The sequence below is a fragment of the Staurois parvus genome, unplaced genomic scaffold (assembly GCF_062004578.1).
Source record: "Staurois parvus isolate SC_StPar_1 unplaced genomic scaffold, SC_StPar_1.0 ptg000704l, whole genome shotgun sequence".
NCBI classification, from domain to species: Eukaryota; Metazoa; Chordata; class Amphibia; order Anura; family Ranidae; genus Staurois; species Staurois parvus.
In genome coordinates this window covers 662236-685775 of record NW_028318500.1, presented here as the reverse complement: position 1 = coordinate 685775, position 23540 = coordinate 662236, and the positions used below count along the sequence as shown (strand labels likewise).

Genomic DNA, 23540 nt, shown 5'->3' with positions numbered 1-23540 from the left:
CCACAATCAACTGGTACAAATCTTCAGTGAAAAACAGTAGAAGGGCTAAACACTAGTGCTGGCAGCGAACGAGGCTGATCCTGCTAGCACTGCATTTTTGGAGACACTATACTAAGCAGGCACTAGTATAGTTCTGTTCATGATCATTATATTGATCTGTACAAACACTATACTAGTAATGGGGGTGATCAGCAACCCATAGCATGAGTGTGATAGTGTATGGGCAACCTAACGCTAGCTGACCCTGGCTGGGTGGGGTGCTTACAGACCCTGACGTTATCTGATGTCGCTAGTGGCAGTAATCCAGTGATCAGTGAAAAATGTTATATACGGACACTGTACTAATGGCACTGGCTGGGTGACGGGCAATCAAAGGGGTAAATGTGCTAACATGTGCGAGTAAAATGTAGTGCTTTTACTCAGTGCCGCGTTCTCTCTTCTCTCCCTGGACCGACCAGGGGGCGCAGGCGTGTTCACACCCCAAAATAGGAAGCGACGCAAGATTACGTTGCTTTGTCAAGAGCTGCTGCTTGCCTACAAAATGCGGGTAAGCGGTTGGCAAGTAGTTAAAAAAAAAAATTCTCAATATGGTATTTTTTTTAAACATTTTATTTATGTTTTTAAATACTTTTATCAGAATAGTACAATGTTATCATAGTAACACTGAACTACTGTGGGGGGGAAATCAGGGATTTTTCTTTTTACACTTTGCTTTGCAGGAGAAATAAAGATAATTTCTCCTGCAATGCAAAGCTTGCTGTCAAGAACCAAACTCATTCATGAACTGCGGGTATGTCGCTCTGCCTGTAGCTGCCGCCCGGCCGCAGTACGTTGCGGGCGGGCGAGGAATGATTTAATTATTTTGTGGCTGTAGATTGTGACATGTTGGTAACGTTACACATTATGTGTGAATTTCTTGACAGGTGCACTTTAAGGAACTGAAAGAAAAAAAAATAGGCAACAACTAATACATATAGTTTCTCTGTGGCAATAGGAGAAAGGTATTTGGCAATAGTATGTTTCAACATTGGTAGTCATAAGAATGTATGCCAGACTCAGTTCTATGGAACAAAAACCCTTTATTACTAACTTCTCCTGAACTATCAAACATTTATAGCATTTAAAGGAGTAATTTCAGACATAACTTTTTGTTGGTGGATAGCATGAGGAACAGTAAGAACCTTTGTCAGGTTTTTATTGCTTTCTTACCAAAGCATTTGTGTTTCTGTACATCCAGTTTATTATTTACAAAGACCAATCACACACGACTTATGGCATATCTAATGATTAGAAAATCAAATGAACATTTTTACAATAAACATGTTTGAATGGAATTCTACTAATGTACTGTATGGCCAGCTTTAGGAAAATCCAAAATTTTCAGTTGTTACTAAGCTAGGAATGGAGAAGAAATATTTCAATAGAGACAATTGTAACAGCTGCTTATTCTGGTAATAACTACCTCCGTCTCTGCTTTGCTCTCATTTTGGAAATGTTTTCTTTTCACTTCCTGTTGTGCTTACAAGATACGAAGTGGGGGGAAGTTTTCCCAATGGGCCACACATAGGAAAAAAAAAAAAAAAAAACAAAAAAAAAAAAAACAAAAAAAAACCTCAGAGGTTTTACCATACCTATCAAAATATTGGAAAAAAACTGATTTACATTATTACTGAACAATTTTAGGTTATTTTGATCACAATAATTTGCATGTTTGCCGCAATCAAATTATAGAAAATACAGTGGAAATTGAACAGCCACCAAAAATTTACATTTTTTAATTTTTACCCTCTAAAAAATGAAGCTCAGGGCAGGAATCTCCATCTCATAAACCTTCTTCTAAAGTCATCTTCTAAATGAAGAAACACTAGAATGTGCCCAATGTTGTCATGCACCTTAAAACTGTGGGACATCATGTGGAAAATTATTCTGTTAAAATACCATTATTGCCAACTAGTTTTTTTTTTTTTTTTTTTTAAAACAAGCCCCAATTTCCAAGGATGCACAATTTGCACCATGGCCAAATAAAAAGTTCCTGCCACAGATCACATATTCAAAAGATTGAAAATAATCCTCATCTGAAACATTCTAAGTATATCAGACAAAACAAAGTTTTTTTTATATTAATTCTCAAAAGAGAGTGAGCATATCACCGCAATCACTGCAACGTAACAATTGTGGAAGGAATTTACAGATCTGAAGTGTAACACTATTCTGTAAGCACAAAACAAGTACCTAATTAAACCCCTCAAAAGGCAGGGTATAAGAAAAAGGCCTAAGCAAAAACATCAACCTAAAAGAATGAAATAAGTGGAGAATCCAAATTTACAAAGGCTCAAGGTTTTTTACCTTCTTGCATGCTATGCATTGGCTGAGACTCAATCACAGCCAGTGAGCCAATGAGGAGAGAGGGGGTGGAGCCAAGCCACAGTTGTGTGTGTGAATGGACATGCAGAGCAGCAGCTCAGGAGCAAGCCTGCTTGGGTACCCCTATAGCAAGCTGCTTGTTCTGGGGGGCACTTGGCTGGAGGGAGGGGCCAAGAGTGCCAGCAGGGGACCAGAGAAAAGGAGGATTGGGTATGCTCTGTGCAAAACCATTGCACAGAGCAGGTAAGTATGACATGTTTGTTTTTTTTAAACTTACCTTTAATATCACTTTAATATGTCTATGAGAGAAGAGAATGATAAAATGCTCTGTAGATGGCACTTAATGCAGAACCAAACCCTTCAATTCTTTACAACCAAGGAAGTGGCCATCTTAGCCTCTGTTTGATCTGCAGTTGCCATGATGCTGCACGTGATCAGTTATGACACCAGCCATTTGATGGCTTGACAATTTGAGAGAATACACAACTGTAGCAGTTATGCATAGTATGCCTTGAACGTAACTGTTTTGGGAAACAATTAAATTGATGGGTTTAGTTCTGCTTTATCACATTTAAAGCTCTTTCCCAAACTTTATCCCAAAAATGTGCACAGCCTTGCTGAACAAACAAATGCCAGAAATCCATAAGCCCTCCCAGGCTCTCATTTTCTTCATCTTAGTGACCACCAAGAAAATCAGTAGAAAGACTCTGAAAATCAACAACAGTAAGACTTGAGCTAATCAAAAACAAAATCTCATGAATCACGGTATATGGAAAATTAACAAACATCCTAAATGACAGGCAAGAGATTGTTAGAGTTTGCTAGTCACGTGTAAGGTACCTAATGAAAAAATTAAAGGCCTCTCCCAAATATGCAAACCAATGGAAAGAAAGATGCAGTTGGGAAACCTGGATGCTGGAATAAGGAGAAGGGGGGCAGAGTGTGACCTGTCTTTTTCATACTTAAAGCTTTCCTTAAAGCAAAACTTTACCCATAACAACTTGATAAAAATGTTCTTTAACAAGGAACATACTGTACAGTTCTTACTGGAGGCTGCCATTTTGCTGAAGCCCAGAGCCCCTGAACAGCAGTAAATCATAAAGTGGAACTAAACCCACTGATTCAACAGTTTCAAAAAAGTTACATTCGTGGAATGCTGGGATTGCTAACGGCCACATCTTGCGTCTTCAACCAAGCTGTCAAATCATCAAATGGCTGGTGTTATAACTGATTACATGTGCAGCACCATGGCAGTTGCAGACCAAACAGAAGCAACTGCCTTGGCTGTAAAGGATAAGAGGGTTTGGTTCCGCATTAAGGTTGTCAGCAGATTGGCCTCCAAAAATTTGTCAGTGTCTAAAAATAGAGAGCAACTGAGCAAATGCGACCCCAGCTAGTACTGGAATCCTCTACTCTTCCTACCACTCCATCCCCCACAGCTAATTACCTCTTGTACCACTATCCCCTCCCTCCTAGATTGTAAGCTCCAAGGAGCAGGGCCCTCTAATCCCTCTTGTATTGAACTGTATTGTTACTGTAATGTCTCCCTCCATAATGTAAAGCGCTAAGCAAACTGTAGTCGCTATATAAGTCCTGTATAATAATAATAAAAATAATAATAAAAAGGGATGCACCAATACCAGTTTTTTTAAGGAGTACGAGTATCGATAATCACGGATACCAATTACTGATACCGATTTTTTGTTCAGTGCAGTGCGATTTGAGCCTATGCAAAATTAATGGGCTCAACTTGCAATGCAAAGAATCGCATGTGACTTGAACAGGAATGTGGTGCGATTCCTGTCCGAATCAAGTGCGGTTTCCCACACCACTCCTCTTTGAAACCAGGCTATAGTCACAATGACAATCCTGCATTCACAAAGGAGAAGTGTGGAGAACCTGACCTTCCTGATTACTACACTGACTGGCCTACCCGATTCCTACACTAACCTACTTGACTCCTACTAACTCTGACTGGCAAGTCCTGCACATCTGCTGGGAAGTGATCTCCAGCCCCAGTACAGCCCCTACACACAGTAGTACAATGTAGACTGAAGGATCCTCATCACCTCTCCATGTCCTCCATCATTAGGCTGATCAGGGCTCTCCCCAGCACCAGACAGTACAGTTTTGGGGTCCCACCACCCAGCCGCTCCTTAGTAACCCCTGCAGGGAGGACCAGCACACCCACAGTACCTCCACCATCTGCACTAAGCATCGCCCCTCCTTTATTAGATTACCCCATCAGAGCCCCCTGTACATCAGATTGACCCATCAGAGCCCCCCTTACATCATATTCCACCATCAGAGCCCCCCCCACATCACATTCCATCAGAACCCCTCCTACATCATATTCCACCATCAAAGCCCTCCTTACATCAGATTGTCCCATCAGAGCCCCCTTACATCAAATTCCCCCATCAGAACCCTCCTTACATCAGATTCCCCCATCAAAGTCCCCCGTACATCAGATATCCCCTATCAGAGGCCCCCTTACATCAGATTCCCCTATCACAGGCCCCCTTACATCAGATTCCCCTATCACAGGCCCCCTTACATCGGATTCCCCTATCACAGGCCCCCTTACATCGGATTCCCCATCAGAGCTCCCCATACATCAGATCCTACATCAGAGCCCCCTTACATCAGATCCCCCATACATTTAGATTTCCCTCATCAGAGTCCCCCATACCTTTAGACTTACTCCATAGAGCCCGGCAGGTAGGAGGTGGCAGCTGGGAAGAGAAGCGAGCTGCAGGGTAGGACGCATATGTGACATTATTGGCTGCTATGACAACGGTGGCCCTAACAACCAATGACTGCAGGTTCCTGAGAATTCAGAGCAGCAGAATGGCTGGCTGACTGTCCGGACTGAACTATCAGTCGGTCAGTCTGCCATTGGCTGCAATGGAGCACTTCACCCCCCCGGGCACTGCCAGGAGAGGAGCCTGACACTACAGAAGCCGGGCCTCTGTGTGTGCAAGTGACAAGGTATCTGTTCATTTGCACAAAGTACCGATACATGTGCAAATGCTTAGTATCGGCACCAATACCGGTAGCGGTTATGCTCAGTCCTGATGTGTTTGCGTATTTAACATACATTATACAAAACCTGTCTGAACACACTTTCTCCCTTCATGACAAAATATAAAAATATTTGGAAAAAAAAAAAAGTTCATTTTTAGAATGCATGCATTAGTTAATGCAGTGTCATATTTTTACTGGCACACACAACACCGCAAACATCTGAATAAACTCTAAACACTAAGTGCTAATAACTTGCACTTCTTGATAGATGATACAACTTTGCTACTTTTTACACTTTCTCATATCACTTAACAGTCTATATGAGGACAGGTGCCATGCATAGTTCCAGATTAGGCTTGGTTCACACCTATACTTTTTGCTTTCGCTTTTTAATGCTTTTTGCATTGTGCTTTGCGTTTTTACTTACGCGTTTTTGACGCTTTTTTTTTCAGCTGTTAAAGTGGAAATGTTTTGTTTCTATCCAGAAAAAAAAAATGCTGAACTGCTCCTAAACGTGAGTTTATCAGCTGCAGTGAGCCCTAAGGGGGTATTTCTTCCCAATGACCACAAGTATAAGAAGTATTCTTCCCACTGAGCATCACACTAATGTATCATGAGTTGTAGATAATTTTTAGCATGGGTTTCCTAAGACCAGAACATTATTTCAAGGGTTCCTCTGGGTTAAAGAGGTTGAGAAAGGATGGTGTAAAGCATTACGGCTAGAGTAAGTGAACAACCCCCTCTGGCTGTATTGTAGACTTTAGGTGGCCAGTTGGGGGCTACAAAATCGTAGTTCCATCAACTTTTTTTTTTACTGCCCCGACCTCACATGTGAAAGAGGCCTTAATCCAGCCATAGAGGAGTAGAAAACCGAATGTTCTGTCAACTGGGAACCGAAAATGAAACACATTCGATTGTGACCTCATTTGTTTTTCTAAAAGAAAAAGAAAAAAAAAAACTTACAACAGCATGTTGGATCAGAATCTTACATTGCAGCTGGCACACGAATGATGCGAAAAACTAACGTTTTGATGATCGGCACAAAATGTTTATTTGGTTTTCGTCTGGTCTATGGCCGGAATTACTCCCACATTATTTTTACCCGTGATCCAAATTGTTCTTCCTCAAAGATCATCTTTACCAAAACTCCAAATTTTGGCAACTGAAATTCCTTGAACACATCTCTTTGGAAGTACCCATTATTATGTCACATAGATGTTTTTTCACGAACTGCATTTACTCATTTTATTAATGTGTTTGTACTTCTAAGGTGTGCATTGTACACCAAGGATGTAGGTTTTTGCTGTAAACTGCAAATCTTCAATAAAAGAAAAAAAAGAATATATGTATTTCAACCATGCAATTGGTTTAGTTGTTTGCCTAGAGTGCTAATTGGATTATAAATTTGATTAATTAACCATGAAGCGAATACACATTAGGAAAGAAACTCCAATATTGCAAAGGCAAAACTATAGGCTTTTGCAGGGCAATAAAGGCAGTCTAAAAAAGTCCTTCCTTTAGACCTCCATATAGTAACTGATGAAGGTACAGTTAAAATAATGATGCTACCATGAGCATACGTATATACTTTTCAGGTGTGCCATTCTATTTTTGGTCATATACCTCATAGCTTTTTTCATGATTCTAAGGGGTCTGTTCATAAAGATTTCTGGATTTTGTCTATATTTTGCTATGTGGGTTAAAACTTGATTTTTAGGTGTGTTGGGTGAAACTTTTCTTAAATTAGAATCTGTTATGTTGCATGCTGATGGGCAAATCTTGGTTGATTTTAAATGTGACATACAATTATTGTAATTAGAATCTTTTCATTATGTGTTGTGTGCTCTCTCCACTCTCTAGGATATGGGGAAACTTAGGAGTCCCCAATGTTGCAAAATATTATTTGGCAGCCCAAATCTCCCCACTTACCAAGCAACACACGATACCTCCTTGAACTTCCTAACTGTGCAAAAATGCAAAGCTGGCCCTATTGCACTGCCACTGTTTATTATTTAAATATTATAGGTACTTATATAGCGCCGTCAATTTAAGCAGCGCTTCACATACATATATTGTACATTCACATCAGTCACTGTTCGTTGCAACTGGCCACCTACTTGTTTCTTGTAGCCATGCATACCATGGCCAAACGTACCATAGCCAAGGTCTCATTTGCAGCAGTGAAAGACTGTTTGGCCACTATGAAGATCAAGAAAAAGATGTAGAGCATCTTGCATAACTCTCACTCTAAATTCCTAAAAATATTGCAAACTTGGGGAAGGGGAAGCCCAGACATCGTTCTCACCTTTGCAGCACAATAAAGGTTTAATAAATATCAAATTTAAAAAGATAAAGGAGGGGGAGGAGACAGGGCAAGAGGAGATTAGACTTAGGGTGGATGTTCACTTTAAAAGTGATAGCCAAATGCTGTAAACAACAGACGAATGTTGCTGTGGAAATGCAAAGCAGATACATTTCATATATGTACTTATTTAATTGTATTTTTATTGAACTTTGTGTAACAAGGGTAAATATGAGTTACAGTGGGTTACAAGGATAGGTTAAAGGGATCATCGGAAGATAAATCCCAGTCAAACAGGGTATAGTGAAATCTAAAGCTCGTCATAGATAGATCAAAATTCGGTTGGTGCAGCTGCAGGGACCAGCTGAATTTCAATCCATCTATGGCTGTTCCTGCTCAACAGAAGTCAATCTAATGTTAAACTTCGATAGAACGGGACTATAGGAAAACATTTACTTGATCAGCGGTTGCAGCGCTGACAAGTGCATTCTAACAGGAGAGGAAGCCCCACTGTCAGGATACAATAGCACAGCGGGGCGGATTCAAAACTGATCATCTATGGAGAGTCTAACGCTTATTATGAAGATAAGATTAAAAGACAATTCATTCCTTTTTGCATAATGCCGAGAAAGACAACACCACCTGTGTATACAAAATATATATATAAATAATATATTACACACACATACAATTTAAGAAATTGGGTTGCTTAGAGCGACCCCAAACCTCCTCTTCTGGAGTCCTCCACTGGTGCTCTCGGCTCCTTTCCTTCTGTCTCTGCTACCATAGACACACAATGCAACTTAGCTCCGCCCCTGATTTTCACTCACAGGATTTGATTGACAGCAGCAGGCCCATAGGTTCCCGCTGTTGCCTCTGTCCTGTGAATACATAGAGAGCCGCTACAGACAGGCACAGTGCTGGATCGAGTGAGGGGGGTGAGGAAGCTATACTGCTATTGGGACATTTTTACCTTTATGCAGGGAATGCATTATAGTAAAAAAAGTCTTGTCCTTAGAACTACTTTAAAGCTAAAATGTAGTTAAAAAAAAAAAAAAAAAAAAAAGCAATGCATTCTCTGTAGCAGGTGTCTCCAAACTTTTCGAAGAAAAGCCAGTGGGGGTGAAAAATTTCCCAGGCTCAGCATCAATGAGAATACACGTGGCCTTAGGGGTGGTGGTCAGTAGAAGGAAGAGTAGTGCCCCATCACTGCTGTCAATGGCAGGAATAAGGCCCCATCATTGCTGTCAATGGCAGGAATAAGGCCCCATCATTGCTGTCAGTGGCAGGAATAAGGCCCCATCATTGCTGTCAGTGGCAGGAATAAGGCCCCATCATTGCTGTCAGTGGCAGGAATAAGGCCCCATCATTGATAACTTGTATGGGAAATAATGCCCCCTCCTTAGTGTCTGTGGAAGAAATTATGCCTCATATTGTTAGAGGGAAACATGCCCCAAGGGCCAGGTAAAGGCTAACAAAGGGCAGCATCCGGCTGTCGGTCTGCAGACCGCTGCTCTACAGCTTTAGGCTGGCTTAACAGATGCACACAATTGAGGTGGATAGCAGAATCCTACTCGCTGGGACATGTTCTGAAAGTGGGACTCTCTTCTGTCAGAATACACTGATCAGCAGCTGCAGCCAGCTGATCAAAAAACATTTTTGAACAAGCCCTTTAAATCAGAAGTCAAGTCAATGATTGACATCTGTCAAACAGGCACGACCACAAATGGATCAAAATTCAGCAGATCCCTGCTAAATGTGGATCCATCTATGGCCAGCTTTAGTGAGCTAACTTACCTGCAATGAATGATGTCCTACATCTTGCAAGCAGCTGAAATTTGTGCAGGGATGCGCAATCGTCTTCCTGCTGCTGTACTAGGAAGGAAGGAAGGAAGAAAGAAAGAAAGAAAGGAAGGTTCCAGACAAGGTCCCTGATGAGTCACATGATTCTCTTCCCCATTCACAGACTGTGTTCCTGCCAGGACACAGCAGCTTCTTCTTCAACCTTAACGAAGCAGGGTTTTATAACCCCACCTACAGGAGTAGGACACTAGTCAGAAAAAAAGATTTGCCACCTCCTATGAGCAGTCCTCTCTGGGTATAACACCCCCTCTCTGCTATAAGTCTCCAGTCCGTCACAAGCAGTGTCAAAGGAGAGATCTCCCTATAGGGGTGGGTGCTGTGTCCGTCAATTAACTCAAAGAAAGGGATTTTATGGCGAGTACAAAAACAAAATCCCATTTTTTGTTACATTCATTGACGGACATAGCTTCTTCTGTAACCTTAACGAAGCAGGGATGTCCCCAAGCAGTGCCAGAATGAAGGGCATGTAAAATGTAAGAACCCCAGAGCAACAAGCCAACACTCCAAAAGGGAAGGCCCAGGAGCCCTGAACAGCTGCCTGCAACACTTTGCGGCCAAAACTAGCATTGAAGGATTCCAACACATCATCTTTATAGATCTTTGTAAAACGTGTGCACAGACAACCAGGTCTCCACCTTGAAAACCTGAGAAACAGACGCCTGATGTCAGAACGCCCAGGAGGTGCTAACTGCCCTAGTGGAGTACACCGTAACTGGGAAAGGAGGCTCCTGCCCTTAAAAGCATACGCCTGAACAATCATCTGCCGAATCCAACGAGAAACAGTGGCAGAAGATGCTGCCAAGCCCTTCTTCGGACCATCTGTGAGGACGAAGATGGAGTCTGACGTCTGAAAGGCAACAGTTACAGACAAGTACACACATCGCGCAGACCACATCCAAGGAATGCAGCCACCTCTTTAGGGTGCAACGGTCGAGGACACAGTGAGAGAAGAACAATATCCTCATTCAAATGAAAATCCGACACCACCTTCGGGAGAAAGGAAGGGAAAGGCTGAAGCACCACCTTGTCTATGTGTAAAACTATATAAGGCAGTTTTACAAGACAAAGCTGCCAACTCCGACAACTCTCCAAGCCGAAGTGATAGCGACAAGGAAGGCAACCTTTTGCGAAAGCATAAGCAAGGGGATTTCCCAAATAGTCTCAAATGGAGGCCTCTGAAGAGCTGACAGCACCAAATTGAAATCCCACGGTGGCAAAGGAGAGCGCACAAGAGGGACCACATGAAGAACCCCCTGAATGAAAGTACTGCCCAAAAAATTCATAGCTAAGGGAAGCTGAAAGCTAATAGCTGAAAGAAAACAGCCAGAACAGAGACTTGTCCTTTGACTGTAATCAACGCAAGGCCAACACCCGAGCCACAATGAAGAAATGCGGATGGAACCCAAAGGCTTCACAACAACCAATATAGGCTCTCCAGGTACGATGGTAAATCTTCCGGGAGGTAGACCTACAGGCCTTCAACATAGTTGGAATCACCGAGCCAGACAACCCCGTCCTTCAGAACCTGGCCAAAAACAGCCACACCATCAAAGCCAGCGACGGTAAAGCAGGGTGGAAAACCAGCCCTTCAGATAGAAGGTCTTCCCAAAGAGGCAGCCTCCTGGCCACGACAAGGCCAGTCCGAAACAATGAGGATGACTGGGATTCCTTTGGTCTCTATCCTGCGTAGTAGACGAGGAATCAATCGAAGGGGTGGGAAGGCACAAATTAGAGTGTACTAATCCCACAACACCACCAGAGCATCCGCTGCATCTGCCAGGAGATCCAACGATCCTGCCACAAACCGTGGAACCTTCCAATTGAGGTGGGAAGCCAGAAGATCCACGTCTGGAGTCCCGCAGCGAATGCAGAGCTGATGGAACACTTCCAGATGTAGGGATCATTCATCCTGATCCAGCATCTGACGCACTGAAAAGCGTTTGGGAAGTACAAACGAACGCTTCGGCCCTTATAAACAAATCTGTCAAAATATTTAGGGTAAGGAAAAACCTTAGCAGTCCGAACCGGCTCATGTGTACCAAAAGGAACAGGTACATCAGCTGACCCCTCCTAATCTTTAGCGTTTCACGCACCGAATCAACAAAGTACCACTACCAATGCCTTCTCCTGTGTGGCAACAGAGGACCGATCCTCCTCATCCAAAGAAGCAGGAGATGCATCCTTAATATCCACAGTAAATGTGGAACCCACGGTGGAGGGATCTGGTATGGTCTCAGAATCTTCCAAAGACGAGGACGCTTCTTGCTCACCTTGCGGCCAACTACCACCTCCACACGGGACACAAACATCTCCAGGACGACTGACAATGCGTCTAAGGGAACTGAGGGACCTGGAGGTGCAGCATGCTCCTGTGTTTCCAGGGGACCAGTCCCCCCAGCTAAACACTGAAGGGGAACCAGACGCTCCCAGTACAGAGGACCACCCCAGTAGGATGAAAGGAGATAGACCCCAGGGAGGACTCACCGCCGCGTGTGTGTGTGCTGAGCCCTGCCTGCCTGAGGGAATCCCTGCCGCTGGCTCTGGGAAACTGGCCACCAAGGACCTCCCCCAGCCAGCCTCCATCTCTAGATAGCTACTCAGACCCCAAAAAAACTCCAGAAAAATGGCCGCTGTGTCTTGCACTAGAGGCCGGAAACCAAAAACCTCCAAGAAAAGGACTGCCGTGGCTACAATAACATCACCACCAGCCATGCCAGCCACATGCAGCGTGCCCTGCACCCCCCTATTCAGGCAGGATTGCAAACAATGGCCACACCCCCAACAGGACAAGGCCCCCTCCAGGCCCAGATGAGTCCCACATCGCAGAGGGAAGGAGAGGAAGACTGCTCTACCAGGGTCCAGCCAGGATTGAGGTACCCGGGCTAAGCCCACACCCGTACCAGGGTGCTGGTGCATGAAGGGGGGAGGGAGGTGGGTGGGATGTGTTGGGTGAGAGGACCCCGCAGGACCGACCACCCCAGGGAGCACCCGCACACCTTACCGAATCCTGGACAGGAAGGGGGGGGGCAACTTACCAATCTAGCGGAGCGTGCAGGTAAAGCTCCCGTGACAGATCCTCCTCCCCAACGAAGTGGGGGGGCTTTCGGCCAGGGTTACACTGTGACAGACTAAAAGCGCCTGGTCATATGTGTCCCCGTGAGGTGTTTAACTCAATTGCAACCCGGTCTTTGGGGCACAGTCGCTGCTAACTGAGCGCAGAGCTGGCGGTCTGCACGCGCTGGTCAGACTGGGGTGACCACTGGATATAGATTATCCAGCCTGTCACCCAGCCTGGCTGTTGATAGAAGATCTATGTAAGAACACAAAAGCCCATGAAAAAAAGGAAAAGTTGTGGGACCACAAGTCCCAGCAAAACTTCATGTCCATACTCCTGAGACACTAGGCAGAAAAGACTGGAGATCTATAGCAGAGAAGGGGTTTTATACCCAGAAAGGACTGCCCATAGGAGGTGCCAAGTCTTTTTTTCTGCCTCGTGTCCTACTCCAGTAGGTGGAGCTATAGAAGATGCCGCTGTGTCCATCAATGAATGTAAGAGAAAGAAAGTTTCTTAATGGAGGAGGAGGAAGGAGGGTGCGGATCCTCATCTGAAACTTTAGTCACAGCAGCTCTACAGAATACCTGAAGCTTTAATCCCCACAGAGCCAAAAGATCAATCAGGAAGATGGAGCATCCCTGCAGTGAACGTTTCGACAGGATCCAGCTACCTGCACAATGTGGAACACACAGTATTTCAATAATGGTAAGCTAGCTCACTAACAGAACAGAGATTTTCTTTTCCTTTTTTTAGGACTAAAATTCAGCTTTATTATTTTAATAAAAGAAATTGTTTTATCTATAACTTCCAAAAACAAAATGGCAGATAATGAAGATGTTAGAACTTTGCAGGTTTCTAGGTTGGTCCTGCCAAGATGGATGCTCCGTACTTTTAAAAATCTTGTACATGTAAAGGAATGCTAAACACATGCATGTGACTGGTAGAGCCTGATTCTTACTTATGATCATAATCAAAGCTGTGCATGCAGTTACAAGCTCATTCTGGTATTCTGGATTACAGCAGGAGATAGCATATTATCAACACTATTATTTAAAAAACTGCTAGAATGTGTTATCTGGAAGGTACACAGATGAGCAGGTGCAACCCAACCATTATCCCTGTAGCAAACCTTCTGAGCCCTACTTAAAGGATAAATCCCCTTTTATAAAAACAAAAATAATAAATGCAGATTTTTTTTTCTGCTGCCAGCAGGAGAGAGGTTGGCTTCAGCTCTCAATTACATACTACCAGCTAGAGTCAGCTGTCAATCAGGGAGCTCAGTGGATCCTTAAACTATGGTTGAGATCTATTCAGAGCATGGAGCGCCTCTGTGATATCAGCAGCTTTGGCCATGTCACAGTGCCCACAGTTCCTAAAAAGTTCTGTGCCACCTACTGCTTGGCACACCAACATGTCTATTCTATGCTCCCAAAATATAGAAGATCTTTTCAACTATATGCTTCACAAATTGCAAGAATCTTGCAACATGTTACAAATCGGGATCTTCCCATTTCTGACGCATATCTCGCAATCCATGGTAAGATGCCTTCCAATTTATTGTTTATTTTTATACAGGATTTACATAGCACCAACAGTTTACACAGCACTTTACAATATAAAGAGGGACAGTGCAATTACAATACAGGAGGGCACTGCTCATGGAGCTTACAATCTAAAGGGAGGTGGTACAAAAAGGTAATAGCTGCAGTGGGTGATTTTATGGAGGTAACGAATACAGTTCTTAGATGGAGGTGGGGTAGGGTTCCCTGAAAAAATGAGTTTAAGGATCGCCTAAAGGCGGACAGTGTAGGAGTTGACCGGACCTGCTGGGGCAGGGAGTTCCAGAGGATGGGAGAGGCTCTGGAAAAGCCCTGGAAGCCAGCGTAGGAGGAGGTAGCAAGGGAGCTAGAGAGCAGGAGGTCTTGGGAGGAGTGGAGAGGACGATTCGGGTGATACCTGCAGATGAGGTTGGTGATGTAGCTAGTTGCAATGTTGTGGATAGCCTGTATGTTGTGGTTAGCATTTTGAATTTTATACGATCGGGTAGGCCAGTGGAGAGATTGGCAGAGAGGGGCAGCAGTCACGGATCAGTTAGTAAGGTGTATTAGTCTAGCAGCAGCATTCATATTAGGTCAGTGAGCTGGCCCACAAGACAGTATGAATGACAAGGCCTGCAATATATTAATACTGCACAGCCAACAGTTTATCAAGACAAGAGTTGTTTTTCCAGATCTTAAATGTAAACATGTATGCAAGCTACATATAGGCCTAAAGTAGTCTGTAGGAATGTAGCTGATCAGGGATTGAAGACTGGACAGCACTAAAATGATCTACAAATGCCTATTGGTCGGTGACTAGGGAATCAATACCTTTGATGCCTTTTGAATGTTTCACATGATCAGCTGCCCTTTACAAAATTTCAAAGGTTTTCAGTGGGGAACAAAATTCAGACAAGACAGTGGCTTGTAAGGAAAACATTTATCCAGATAAACAAAGGTCATTTGAGATGGCTATTCATTGTTACAGCGGATCACTCTGCAATGCCTATTCTGACTTTATTTAAAGTGGATCTAAAGTCTAAACATTTTTTACCCTAATGCATTCCTTCCATTAAGGTAAAAACTGTTAAGGCATCAGTACCCTCCCCCAATAGTTACCTGAGCCTGGATTCGATCCAGCGCTGTGACCATCTGCAGCTCATCTCAGCTGGTCTCTTGGGCTTTGCCAAGGCAGCGGGAGCCAGTGTCGATAGACACAGAGATCTGCACTCGTAACTTAGACATTACTTTAAATGGTCCATATAGTGAACTTGGTATAGAGTTATTCACATTAAAATGGTTGCCCTGCCTCCTCCCCCACCCTCTCTTACCAATGGACATAATTTTCTTTCCCAATGCATTTTAGTCATGCTGCAAAGCATTACTTCTGCTTTTCTCATCTAGCTTGGACATTCTACATGCCCTTCACATGTACAGATGTGCTGCAAGGCTCTGGCACCAAGAGAGACCTGCAGCACATCTGTGGACATACGGGGTTCCCCACACACCTGCAAAGACTGGCAACAGGAAAAGCAGAAACCTTCTTTGGCTTTGCGCGTTTGCGGAAACACATTTGCACATGTGGCTCTGTCAGAACCCAAAGGCTGGGCAGAGTGCTACGGGCACGTCTGCGCATGCACAAGAATGGTGGCTCTGGAGGAGGAAGCGGAGCCTGTCTAGAGCAAACTAAAGTTCCCTTATCAAATTATTACAAAGGATAAGAGGGTACTCTTTGGATCTGGAGGAAGAGAGGTTTAACCTATGCATACAGGAAGGCTTCTTCACCGTAAGAGCTGTAGAGAAGTGGAAAAGACTTCAGTAGGAATTAGTTTGAGCCAATTCAATTGAGTTGAACGCCAGCAGTTACTGTATTTGACAGCTCAATTAATGGTTTCAAATATGTGCGGGACCAGTTTGCAGCTCAATTTCAAGCCCCATCCCATGTAACTTCATTCAACGCTTCAGGTGCAATTAAGTTGCGAATTGTTAAAGTGTATGAGATTTGAAATTGCACCTGAACTGGGCTGAAAATCATACTGGACTCTTTTTGAAATTGCACTGCAGCCGGCCTGCACTTACATGAACCGGCTCCCTAAAATATGCATTCTGGTTCAGGTCATTAGAATCAGATGCAGTTCAAAACACATCCAATTTGCATATATGTGAAATGGGGCTAGGAAACAAAAGCTGGATGAATTCCTAAATGCAATAAAATATAACTTGCTGATAACACTAGAGATTGCTGATCCAGGGAATATCCAACTGCCTTGGGGGGGGGGAGGGGTCATGAAAGGGTTCTGTATATGGAAGTTAATTATTGATTGAATTTGATGGACGTGTCTTTTTTCCAACCAAAGTAAAACTTTCACAAATCAGAACTAACTAAATCAAAATACATGAAAGGGGAAATTCCACTTTCCCTCCTCCTCCCTCATATTTGGGGGGGCAGTTACCTGGTTTTGACCAACTCCTACTGCCTAGGTGATTGGAGAGGAAGTTCATACCCCCCCAACCTCTCTTTGCTGCCTCTTGGAACAAGTCAAAAGGTCTCAAGAGACTTTGGGACCATTCACGGGGCGCAGTGCAGCTCGCACATGCAAGGTGGCTGCCCACAATTAGGATGCTGGCACCTGGATCTGAAGACTGGCATAGAGCTGGATCAGGTGAGGACATCACTGGATCCTGGGACAGGTAGGTGTGTTTTTTAAAACTCAGCAGCTACAGTATTTTTATTAAGTATAATTTTTGAGGTTTAGATCCTCTTTAGGCAAAATATAAAAATAAAATTTGTATTCTATTTAGCAATGAACTGCCAGAGGATGTGGTGCTGCTATCCGACATTCCAACTGTCACTGCAGGTGTAATTGCTCTGAAATCCATCACTCTTCTACTTGCTAGAACAGATATTAACACAGTAGATGTCCAATACAAAACTCTGCCATAAACTGTGGTTGTTTCTTCATGACCTTGGATGGATAAGAAGCAAACACTTAAACAGCAGCACTGAGCCTGGGTCTACGAGACTACCAAAAGAACTTGCACTGTCAGAGCGTTGAACGATATAAATAGGAATTAAACATAACTCTCAATGTACAACAGTTTTAGATATCTATGTGTGCCCACCAGCTACAAAAGAAGAGGCTGGAAAATCTGCCATCCTGACACTCCCAGACCCTCAATTATAGGGAAGGTGGGGGAGAGAGCTCAGTCAGCACTTCCTGATCTATTCATTTTAACACATTCTTTTAATTTTTGGTTTAACCTCTACATTGCTGAATGAGCAGGAATAATAAAATAGGAGATGGTTGAACCCTTTTGTCTTAAATTGTATTGTAACTGTTCTGTCTCTCTTCATATTGTACTACGCACTACGAAATTGTTGGTGATGTCATCAAATTCTGAACAATAAAAGTAAAAATGTATTATGTCTCTCAGGAAACAGAATATACATAGTTATGGGAATTGTTATAGAAAAAAAAAAGGGAAAAAAAAGGGAAAAAAAAAAAACACACACATACATAGGATGAACTGGAAGGATCTCTGTCTATTTTCAACCTTATAAACTATATTGGGTTTATTGGCATCTGTCCAAACTGGCCCTAGTATGTATGCCTGTGGGAACATTAGAATGTAAGCTCCTTGACGGCAGAGAATGATGTGCAAAATGTAAATGTGTGAATTGGCAAAGCTATATAAACACCTGAATTAACACATATTTGGTAAAATAAGTAATGGTAAAAGGTACTGCCAAATCAATAGGCCAATAGCTTAAAGTGTTAAACTCAAATGCAACATTTATTATACTGCAGCTCACCAGTTCTTCGATGTGGTGGCTAGTTTTTCTTTTTTTTTTCACATTTTATTGAAAACAATGGTAAAGGTTGTACACAAAATATAGAGTTGTAGATATTTCTTTAATTTATGCCTGGCAATCTAGCCAGTAAGTCTGTTGATTTTTCAAAAGAACAAGCTATCCTGTAGATTGAGCAGTTAGAGAATTGAGACAAACCATTTACTACTGACAGGGGTGCTTACAATGGCAAGTATTTATGTGAAACCTTCATGCAGGTTGCTTCCGATGTGTTTTTCCAGCGTGTTCTCAAACATGCATTTTGGTGCATTGTGCATATTTGAACAGGCGTTTTGCAGGGTTTCTTTTTTTGGCTAGTAGAAAACTCTGCCCAGTTCTGTTTATGTGATGCGACTTTACACTCTCTGGCACACCAAAACAGAACTATCATGCTTTCCTACTAGCAAAAATAAATAAAAAAAGCAAAACACATCAAATTCATAACACTTGCACTTTTGTGCTGTTCTATTGTAGTCTATTACATGCAAAATGCAATTTGCTGCAGGAAAAAAAAAAAAGGCTCTGACCCTTTCAAAAAAATGCACCAGCTTAAAATGCACAGATGTTAACTAGATTCATAGGAAACCAAATTAAATGGACTGTAGTGCATTTCTGCAAAACGCACTAAAAAACGCGTAGGTGTGAACTAAGGGTAATACAAGAGGTCTGTTACTGGCCAAAATCAACCATAGAAAAAGAGAGGGAAAAAAGCCTAAAAAAAAAACCCAATGAACCACCACATCTAACGATCGGTAAACTTTAGTATATTACAATACCGCTTTCAAGCTGAACTTGGAATAAGCACGAGCCAGCCTACATACAAGAGCCATGTTATATCTACAGCCCTGGCCAAACGTTTTCAGAATTATACAAATATTAACACCTTCCCACCCGACCTATAGCAGACTGATGGCCGGGCGGGACACTCCTCATTGTGACTGGGCGTCAAATGAAATCCTTTTAAAAGGAGATGCTCACTCGGCCGCGGAGCGGTGCGATCACCCGCTGTGTCCACAGGACACAGCCAAGGACATATCACTACACCGGCCAGTTGCCAGTGTCATGTGACAGCTGTGACCAATCACAGCAGATCACATGTCAATTGTATACAATGGATGGCTTCCTGTCATGCCATCCAATGTATACAATTGTGTTGTTAGCTGTGATTGGTCAAAGTAGTCACATGGTACAGACAGGGACAATAACAGCTCATCTGTATCATGTGATGAGCTTTGCCCAATCATAGCTAATCACAACAAAAGACTGAATGAATCAGTTTCATTCAGTAACAATGGTTGCAAATATCAATGAAATACCTAGGTATTAGCAATCGTGCTAAAAAAAGAAATCCCGATCACTTGCCCAGAGTAGTTCAATGTTACAATAGTAACATTGTTTTTGCTTTGGTCACAGTGTGTTGGGAAAAAAAAAAAAAAATAATAAAAAGGTAATAAATTTAAAAAATAATAAATTATTATTTTTATATACTGTCACCAGTCAGTGTCTCTGATCACTGCCACACCAGTTATATAATAATGCTGTACTTGACTGGTGACAATATGTACAAAAAAAAGTGTAACAAAAAATTACAACCTCCAAAAAACTCACCAAACCTCTTACTAAGTAACTTGAACTGTCTATTTTCCAAAAAATGGTAATTTGCGGGGTATCTCTACTATCCTGGCCTTTTCGGGCCTCTGGAAATGAGATGAGCCGCCAGTACATCAGGATTGATTGATTATCAGATATATATACCATGGTTTGTGGACTCTAACTTTCCTACAGACTAAATAATATACACTAATTTGGGGTATTTTCACCAAAGAAATGTAGCAGAATACATTTTGACCTAAATTTACGAAGAAATGTTATTTATTTGCAAAATTTTATAACAGAAAAAAGAAAAATGTGGGTTTTGTTTTTTTTTAATGTCAGGGTTTTTTTTTTGTTTTATTTACCAAAAAATAAAAAAAAGCGGTGATTAAAAACCTCCAAAAGAAAGCTCTATTTGTGTGAAACAAATGATAAAATTGTCATATGGGTACAATGTTGCATAACCGCACAATTGTCATTCAAAACGCGACAGCACTGAAAGCTGAATTTGGCCTGGACATGCAGTCATCATTGCTTTGCATAAAAAGCGATTCACAGGCAAGGATATTGCTGCTACTAAGATTGCACCTAAATAAACCATTTATCGGATTATTAAGAACTTCAAGGAGAGAGGTTCAATTGTTGTGAAGAAGGCTTCAGGGTGCCAAAGAAAGTCCCCCAGAAAGTCCCCCAAGTGACCAGTACCGTCTCCTAAAGTTGCTTCAGCTGCGGGATCGAGGCACCACCAGTGAAGAGCTTACTCAGGAATGCAGGCAGGTGTGTGTGCATCTGCACGTAGAGTGTGACAAAGACTTTTGGAGGATGGCCTGGTGTCAAGAAGGGCAGCAAAGAAGCCACCTCTCTCCAAGAAAATCATGAGGGACAGACTTATATTCTGTAAAAGGTACAGAGATTGGACTGCTGAGGACTGGCGTAAAGTCATTTTCTCTGATGAATCCCCGTTCCGATTGTTTGGGGCATCTGGAAAAAGCCTTGTCCGGAGAAGAAAAGGTGAGTGCTGCCATCAGTCTTGTGTCATGCCAACAGTAAAGCATCCTGAGATCATTCATGTGTGGGGTTCTCAGCCAAGGGAGTGGGCTCATTCACAATTATGCCTAAGAACACAGCCATGAATGAAGAATGGTACAATACCATCCTCCAAGAGCAACTTCTCCCAACCATCCAAGAACAGTTTGGTAATGAACAATGCCTTTCCCAATATGATGGAGCACCTTGCCATAAGGCAAAAGTGAGAACTAAGTAGCTTGGAGAACAAAACATCGAAATTTTGTGTCCATGGCCAGGAAACTCCCCAGACCTTAATCCCATTGAGAACTTGTGGTCAATTCTCAAGAGGCGGGTGAACAAAAAAAAAAAAAAAACCCATAAATTCTGACAAACTCCAAGCATGATTATGGGCTGCCATCAGTCAGGATTTGGCCAAGAAGTTGATTGACCGTATGCCACGGCGAATTGCAGAGTTCTTGAAAAAGAAGAGTCAACACTGCAAATATTTGCATAAACTTAATGTAATTGTCAATAAAAGCATTTGACACTTATGAAATGCTTGTAATTATACTTCAGTAGACCATAGTAACATCTGACAAAAAGATCTAAAAACACTGAAGTAGCCTTTGTGAAAATTAAAGTGTTACTAAACCCAAAACAGTAAAATCATTCTGTATATGCAGTAAAGCATGCATGTTATACTCCCTGTGGAACCAAAAGGGTTAATCCTCTGCATTGTGTAAAAAGGCTGTTTGATCCTGACTTCTCTGATCCTCCCCTTCTTCCAGTGTCCCCCTCTTACCTCCTGATAAGACATATGTGTGGAAACACTCTGCACATGCTCATTTTGATGTGTATTGCTAGAGAGGGTTGTTTTTTTCATGGGAGAATGCATGTGATCAGCACAGGGCCAATCAGCACTGCCCAGACAGAGGTCAGGGGTTCTGCATCCTCCTAGAAGAGAATGAAAACTCCTCCCACAAGCTTTAACCAGTGCTGGGTTGCACACAGATAGAAGTCACAAGACTGCTCTAACTGCTGATGAAGAAAGGTATTTAGCAGTTTATATTTACTAAAATAAATGCACTTCCAAGTGTTGTGTACTGTGGCGGACCAGATAGAAACAATGCATTGTCCGGGGTTTAATAACACTTTCATATTTGTGTCAGTCTCAAAACTTTTGGCCAGGGCTTTATTTTACAAAACACTGCACAGCAAACTGCTGGTGCTAAATAAAGCCATAAAAACAATAATTATAACAATAATAGTCACCAACTTGCCACACTAACCATCTGAACATCTTTAATGATACAAATGTAACAAAGTACATACAAATACATATAGAAATGTACAACTATACAAATGTGTACATATAAATGAAATATTTGATTATAAAAAGGAGCTCCCTGAACAGATGAGTAACACGGACAGCCGGGAGGTCATTCCATGGCAGGAGGCGTTGTCATTTATAATGACGATCTCAAATGTGAGTGTGCCCCCAGGTCTGGTACCCAGGGCTGGCAGTAAGGGCCACCCCTGCACAGAGCCCCCCCCTCCTTTCTTCTCACTGCTGGAAATCAATAACTCAGAGAAGGGGGGGGGGGGGGGGAGTAAAACTGCACATCTGCATTACCCGCATTTCCCAGACATCCAATCCAGGCCCAGCAGATGGTTGTGGGCACACACAAGTAGAAAGAAGAAGCCTGGGACCTATCAGATGTGATAACAATCCTCCTGGACAAGGCACACATACGGATCATGGGGCAGTGACTTGGGAGAATGGTAGGAGCAGTCAGGATGGGCCTCCCTGACATACCATTGCTGACAGGCATACTTTACAGCTAGTTGTAGATGTCACAGAGGGCACTGGAGCCTCCTATTACCTCCCCTAAAATAATACACATTTAACCCTTCATTCCCCACACTCAAGAGACTCCCCTATCCCCCCCCTTCCCAAGGACAATTGCTGAATCACTTCTCATTGCAGACAATGGTGGCCCCCACAGTGCAGGCCTCCCTGCAAGAAACATCACCCCTCCCAATTGAAAATCCGCTATTCCTCCTCAGTGCTGCCCTATCCTCCTCCTCATCATGAACCTTTCCCCTGCAGCTCCCATACACAGCGGCCTGCTTACCTGGAAATGCTCTTGAAAGCGAATAGGCAGGATCTGTGCCATGGTTGCCGCTCCTGCCTCAGGCGCCAAGCACGACCTCGTAACCGTGTCCTAAGAAGACTCCGCCGGCGGTGCCCGGGACACACGGTGTGACTGAGCCACAACCCGCGCAAGCGCACTGACAAGCCGGCTGCGCAGGCTCAAAAGATGGGCGCACAGTCAGGGGTGTGGATGTTACTAAGGGAACCGTGCTTGAATGCTCGGGGGTCTTAGTGTGCTTCAGGGTAATATCTCCCCCTGGCGGGAAGATTGGGGAGCTTAGAACAAACGGCGATCACGTCATGTGACTGTGCAGGGTTTGGGGGAAGATGGGATGAGAGGACTGACTGGTGCTTCCAGTGTCCTCCAACATCATGACACACTCCATGAGGTACAAGAGTCCACTAAAACAGTGCAACGTCTGTTTGCCACTTTTGTCATGAAATGTAACCAAAGGAAAAGAAGGGTAGTTGAAGGGGTTAGACAGAGAAATGGAAACACTACATGCTTGACAGGTGTGAAAGTGACTAAACATTTCACATTGAAAGCGGAAGCGATATAGCATTCTTTAGCTTACACTGTGTGATGAGACACCTAGCTAACAGGTGGGAAGCCTCACTTTCCTCATTCACTGCGTGCGTTGCTAGAGTCATGTCAGAGCTTACTGAGCTTCAAAGAGGGCACATTGTGGGTGCCTCTGTGACTGAAATGGCCAATGTATTTGCCGTGTCGCAAAATACAGTGTCAAACGTTCTGACATCATATACAGTTTCCTGGAAAACGTCAT

At 43.0% G+C, this 23540-nt stretch overlaps 1 protein-coding gene across 3 annotated transcripts in view; it reads right to left on the bottom strand.

Moving 5' to 3' along the window:
• Positions 1-22917, bottom strand: part of CLTCL1 (clathrin heavy chain like 1) — a 189447-nt gene extending 166530 nt beyond the window's left edge. For 2 of the 3 annotated variants that reach the window (XR_016306292.1, XM_089653178.1), the window contains exon 1: positions 22736-22917. Coding sequence is in view for 2 of the 3 variants with exons in the window: in XM_089653178.1 (XP_089509304.1) it covers positions 22736-22777 (42 nt within the window). In the remaining variant the exon portion in view is untranslated. The remainder of the gene's footprint in view (positions 1-22735) is intronic. The other variant, XM_089653177.1, reaches the window with a different exon arrangement.
• Positions 22918-23540: the final 623 nt, after the last annotated feature.